This window comes from Octodon degus, unplaced genomic scaffold (genome assembly GCF_000260255.1).
Source record: "Octodon degus isolate 3935 unplaced genomic scaffold, OctDeg1.0 scaffold00236, whole genome shotgun sequence".
NCBI classification, from domain to species: domain Eukaryota; kingdom Metazoa; phylum Chordata; class Mammalia; order Rodentia; family Octodontidae; genus Octodon; species Octodon degus.
Genome location: NW_004524812.1, coordinates 1,953,678 through 1,960,192, shown reverse-complemented (window position 1 = coordinate 1,960,192; position 6,515 = coordinate 1,953,678). Strand labels below are relative to the sequence as shown.

At 35.4% G+C, this 6,515-nt stretch overlaps 1 protein-coding gene across 4 annotated transcripts in view; it reads right to left on the bottom strand.

The window, feature by feature from the left end:
- The window catches only part of Dock11 (dedicator of cytokinesis 11), a 224,183-nt gene that overhangs the window by 29,732 nt on the left and 187,936 nt on the right, over positions 1–6,515 (bottom strand). For all 4 annotated transcript variants that reach the window (XM_004645686.3, XM_023706010.1, XM_023706012.1 and 1 more), the window contains one exon: positions 4,636–4,742. In XM_004645686.3, coding sequence (XP_004645743.1) covers positions 4,636–4,742 — 107 coding nt within the window. The remainder of the gene's footprint in view (positions 1–4,635; positions 4,743–6,515) is intronic.

The window sequence follows — 6,515 nt, the reverse complement described above, 5'->3', positions numbered from 1 at the left end:
ATATATATATATTCCCTAGGATCTAAAAGTTCCAATATTATAAGCAATTCCACTTTTCCAACAATTCCAAATATTATGGAAGAGAAATGAAAGCATATATCTATAAAAGGACACAGATAAGAATGGTTAAAGCAGGGGCCGGGGAGATAGCTCAGTAGAATAAGCACTTGTCTAGCAAGTACAAGGGCCTGAGTTCAATCCCCGGTTCCACCAAAAAAAAAAAAAAAAAAAAAAAAAAAAGAATGGTTAAAGCAGTATTATTCTTAATAGCCCCAAGCTGAAAACACCCCCAAATCCATCAACAAGATAATGAATTAAAAATTATATATCAAGATAATAGAATAGTTAGTACTGGAAAATAGTAATGAAAAAACTATAAAAAGTCAGTTTAAGGGAATGAAGCCAGATATGAGGGTATACATAGAGTGAGTCAAAATTTTATGGTATCAAAATTAATCAATCATAATAGAAATTATAAGGTGAGGACAGGGAGATTGCCTGGAAATGGGTCCAAGGGAACTTTTTCTGTAGAAATGGGTGTGTTTTATTACTTGTATCTGGTGGAAGGTTATGTGGGTTTATACAACTGTCAAAATTCATCAAACAAAAAAAATTCATCAGACAGTTCATTTAAGATATATGCATTTTATTGTTTGTTTTGACCTGTTGCAAATCAAGTCAAGAATATATTTTTAAAGAGTATATTTTAGGACTGGGGAGATAGTTCAATGGTCTAAGTGCCTGCCTGGCAAGTGTAAGGGTCAGGGTTTGATCCCCAGTACCACATGCCCTGAGGGCCCCAGAACCATCAAAACTGGGTGTGGTGGTACATGCCTGTAATCCCAGCGCTGAGGAGGCTGACTCAGGAGGATCACTACAAGTCCGAGCTGCCTAGCAAGACCCTGTACCAAATAAACAAGTAAAAGGTTTTTTTAAAAAAATATATGTATTTTAAGGTTTTGAACTGTTGCAAATCAAGTCAAGGATATGGGACCTAGCACTTGCCAAGCAGACTTTTATGCCACTGAGCTATCTCCCTGACCCAGGATATATTTTTCTAAAAATGAGATTTCATTATTGGTAGTTTAACTCATGTAATTAAATACATGTATCAAATGGACAACTCTTAGTGTTTCTGTTTCAATATAACTTTTAAATCAGTGTCATTTTCTTTCATTAATGAGGGCATCAGGAATGCTGTTGCTTATATCTAGATGTCCCTCCAAAGCCTTATGTGGTCATTTGTGGGGAGTTCTGAAGGTGGCTAAATTAGGGTGTGTGAATGTGGGCTACGGTGTGATACTGGGATTAATGGTGTCGATAACAAAAGCCTCACCTTGCATGTGGGTAGCACCAATCAATAGGTTTGTAGCCTGTATAAAATACAGAGGGACAGAAAGAAGGCAGGCTTGCGCGGCTGCTGCTTCTATCTCTTGCCTGCTTTGCCATGGACTATTTTGTCTCTGCAATGACCCTCAGCCATGCCACCCTTCCTATGGGCAGGTGACTGAACCAAAAGCTCTACAAACAATGAGATGAAATAAGCCTTTCCTCCTTTAACTTGTGGGTGTCGGGTATTTTGTCTTAGCAATGAGAAAAGTAACTAAAACAAAGAGGAAGCCCTACTATATAAATCAAAAGAAAATAACACTTGGTAGAACATGATCCTATCTGTATACAGACACTCCTTAGTTAACAATGTAGGTGTTCAATGACTTTTTGAATTTAGGCTTGAGGAGTGCTGTTTGGACACTGGACCCACTGCTCAGACTTATGACCCATTTTTGTATAGTTCTACACATCTTATTTATAAAACCTCAGTGTCTTTTTGTACAGTACATCTTCTTTATATAGTACTATAATTTTTGCTGACTGTACTATACAGCAAGTACAGTGCTATAGGTTTATATTGTTATATATTGCAGTACTGAATGTTGGAGTTATGAAAATAAAAGTAAAATCAATTGTCATTTCCTCTGATTTATTACTTTGTTCTGAATATTATAATGTACATACTATATACAATTCCTCATGGAGAAACCAATTGATTTAATGACCTACTTGCAAGAAAGGAACTAAGTTGTTAAATGAGGAATGTGATGCTGCATGCCTATAATTCCAGCTACTTGGGAGGCTGAGGCAGGAGGACTGCAAGTTTGAGTTTAGCCTAGATCAATGATTGAAACTGTGCCAAAATATGTTTACATAATAAATTAATTGTAGTTCCTGGTTACTAAGAAAAGTGACTGCATTCCTTGAGAGTATTAAAGGGGTCAAACTCAAGGCCATTTCTATGAATAAGGTGGCACTGGATTTGGAAGGCAAGAATACAAATTCAGCTATCCTGAAATATTAATCTCCAACAAAATCTTCAAAATCTTTCTGCTATTAGCTTATTAAAGCTGTTAAGTCTTGGGTAGAGGGATGATTTAAAACAAAGGTTAGGAAAAGTGAAATAACTTCCCTAAGGCTTCACAGTCAACACCTAAGCTGGGATAAAGTTAAAGCAACTTAATTCTGTTATGATCAATAATTCAGCAACCATGGTTTAAATATCTACTCTTCTAGGTTTTGAGGGTAAAAAGATGCATAACTTTAAGAAACCTCACTGCTAAGTAAGTCTGAAAAAGCCCGATACTCCTGTAGTGCTCAAACACTTAGGAAGAGATTTCATGATCACTGCCAAGTGATTGGGACAGTCTCACTATCCTTCCTTTACCGATACATAGAGGTCCCATTTAGAATTTGTATTTGAACACTGCAGGCTCGTCAGTTTAACTACACAAACAAGAAGTCACTTAAGATTTGTTTGTATTTAAAAACCAATTCATAAAGTATTTAAAGTATGTCACTGTAACTTGAACCTTGTTTCTCGTGTCTCTTAATTACAGCTTTTTAAAAATGTAATTGTAAAAAAAATAAAAATGTAATTGTATGGGAGCACCCTTTTGACTTCTCTGCTTTTGTGTATTTCTTATGTTTTTGCATATTTATAGTCATTCATTGTGACCTTCTTTCCATTGTTCAGTCCTTTGTTTTCTGCTATGTTCTATACTCACCGTGCTGTGGTTCTTACGAGGATATAGCTCCCACATGGTTACATCTACCCAGACCTCTCTTCTTAGAGTCAGCTCTGTATTTCTAATGGCCTGATGGTTATTTCCCTTTCAATAACTCAACTCACAGTGCAAACTGAATTAACCATTTTTTTGCAAAACTATTTCATTAGGGTCCAAATCTCCTGGAAGAGGTACTTTGACTCCTCCTATTGCAGCAAGTCTGCTTTCCTCCTGTCCTTACAGTGTTTCCTGAATATTTTACTATTGTGGTTTAGTCCCTGAATGCCACCTGTCTAGACAATTAGGGCAGCCCTGCCCTAGTCTCTGCCTCCCACCCTAACCATCTGCTTGTAATACACCTACTCCATTACCACCAAATTATCTTCTCTCATTGCTTCCACTGTCACATGGTGCTGCTCAGAAATCTTTGATAAGAGTTTAACATTATACTGGATAAAGCCTACATTATCAAAATTTCTCAAAATCTGTTCTCCAACTACCACTCTTCCCTATAAGATCTCTTCCCAGTGAGCCCACTGGGTTAGTCAAACGGATTCACTTACTGTGCCTCAGACACACCTGTGAAAGGGGATACAAAGAAGGACCGTTTTGTATCTGTATATGCAGAATAGTTAGGATAGATATACAGCTACTTTCGCTTAATTCAACAAGAAGAAAGATTTGTACAAATAGTGTTTGGACAGGATATTCTGTCTGCATCTTGTACTATGGATAACCACTAAGAAGATAATGTACAATGCATTAATTATTGAAACTGTCCTGTTAATCAGTTTTGAAACTATCTCATTGCTATTTGTTTCTCAGTAATATTAATAAAAAATAAAAATAAAACAAAAATAAATAAATAAAATTAGATTATTATTTGAAAAAAAAAAGACACACCTGTGTTTTCCGACCTCAGCCTTTGTCCTTACTGCCCCTCTCTGGTGGAATGCCTTTAAAGTGCCCTCTGTCTTCAAACCTGTGTCTCATCCCATGGCCCCTGCTGGACCTCATCATAAAGGCATCTCTCTCACTTCACACTCCACATGCCACCTGCTGTTTATGTTATTCAAATGGCACTATATTTCTTGTTTCCATTTCATATACATGTATATTCATGAGATCTTGAAGGTCAACTAAGCCATATTTAATTATTTTATAGCTCCTACAGAACCAAATTCAGAGCCTTGCTCATAAGTCAGTGCTCAATAAATCTTTGTTGGCTGACTGACACCTGAAGCTGTCTTCTATTTTCAGAACTGGAACATTTCCACTTCTAAATATTTTAATGCATACTTTGTGAAGCAAAGGACAATATTAATTCTATTTTGGGGGAGATTTTTCCACTTGCTGACTCTGATCCAGTAATTGGGATGGTGATTTGAGTGTAAGAAATGTTACAATTCGAATACTAGATGACAGGAATGCTTTCTAAACAAGAACATTTCTGCCTACACTGGCTTAATATTTAAAGTTCATTAATTCTTCAACATTCAGTTTGCTGTAATAATTTTAAAATAAACTTTAAGAAATGAAATTAATATAACTGAAAATGCAGGCCCTGGGATCTTACTTCACTGTAATGGACATCCATCATTCCAGCATCTTCTTTCATTGCACCTTCTTCATCTATATTAGGAGTAATTTTCTTGAAGGCTGAACATCCATTAGGGAATAATTCTGCATGAAAAAAAGCAACAGAATATATTTATCAAAAAGTGGTAAATAACAGAGAGCTTTATAGGATTGACAATTTTTATATAAACATGTTTTTGGAAGGATTAAAGTCATAGGTACAAGTTTCATTTATTAAAAAAGGATTATATAAATTATTTTTATTTTTTATTTATTTTTTTCCATAATTTTATTGAGAAACAAATAGCAATGAGACACTTTCAAATCAAACTGGTAGGACAGTTCCAATAATTAACACATTGCATACTCTCTTCCTAGTGGTTATTTGCTGTACTATAAATTATTTTTAATCACAACGTAGTGATTTCCTAAAACATGACCTGAAACTACGTATGAGTAAGTCTCACTCTGACTATGCACCACATTTTCAGTGGCTAGTACAGATATTTCCCTAGTGTGATATAAACTTTTCATTAAATTTTCATTAACATTTTTGTCCTCATACATTTGTCATCAATCATTTAAACAAGAGGGCAGGCACTCAGCAATCTTTGTAACCATCTCTGGTATGTAACTTCACTGAGAATTGCAAAAGGAAGTCAATTATTGGAAGACTTGTAAGAGAAGCAGGAAATAAAACCAATGGCAAGAATGAAGCACTGTTGGTGAAGCAGGACTGGACATTTGAAGAACTACAACTTCTGGAATTAGACCTAGATCTACCTCTACACATATGCGGTTTGCGGTATATTGAATCCTTCAGATTGTAAAAATAATTATCTGTAATATAGGGATATTAATAGTTACTTTATGAGAATTAAATGAAATACAAACTGCTTTGAACAGACCTTAGTATATGAGAAGTACTCAGTGAATTATGATGACCAAAGAAGGTTATCAATAAGTAAAATAAAAAGGCAGAAAAATAATTGTTGTCAAATGGATCCCTATGAAGGAGGAAAGGAACTTAAACTGAGAAGAGCTGTTGCAGAACTCTGGGCCAAACTGTTACTGTCAAGCAAAGGGCTAAGTGTAGAAAGCCACACAGTTGCCCTCTAAATTCTGGTCCAAACACTTTCTGTGGCTACCTCTTCCCTTACCTAGGTCTGGTGTCATTTTGAACTTCAAATAAAACTTAGCCTTTGTATGACAGACTCTATTGGCCAGTGGAAGTTTCCTTCTGATACTGGCTGAGCAAAGAGTGCTGGAATCTATTGTCTTACACCCTCTTTAATAGTGATCCTTAGAAATAATGACTTTTACTCTCATACCTCTTATATCTGGGTTTAGAGATTGGGGAAGGAAAAAAGAAGGCTGAAGAAAATAAAACTCATATAAGAAAGATTTCTCAAAAAAAGTTTTATGTCAGGGCTTAAATTTTGTTAACTCACTTGACCTAAATGAAAGACAACTAGATATCTTTTGGGTAAGATGCTTAATAGAATGTAAGTTATCAAGTAAACACTACACTTCAATGAGAGAGATGAATGTCTGGTGGATGAAGATTTTTTTTTAAGTATATCACTATGTTGGCTAGCTTCTAGTTGGCTCAAGCAATTCTCCTGTCTTAGTCTTGAGAAGCTGGGACTACATGTCACAGTGCTTGGTGTCAGGCGTTGTTGTTATTTTTTTTTCAAAAATATTTTTTTATTGATAAACAGATAGCAATGAGACAGTTTCAAATCAAATCGGAAGTACAGTTTCAACAAATAATACACTGCATATATTTCTCTTAGTGGTTAATTGCTGTACAAGATGCGGACTTGTGATCCTATTTACAAACACCATTAGAACAAATCATTCTATTCATTAAGAGAA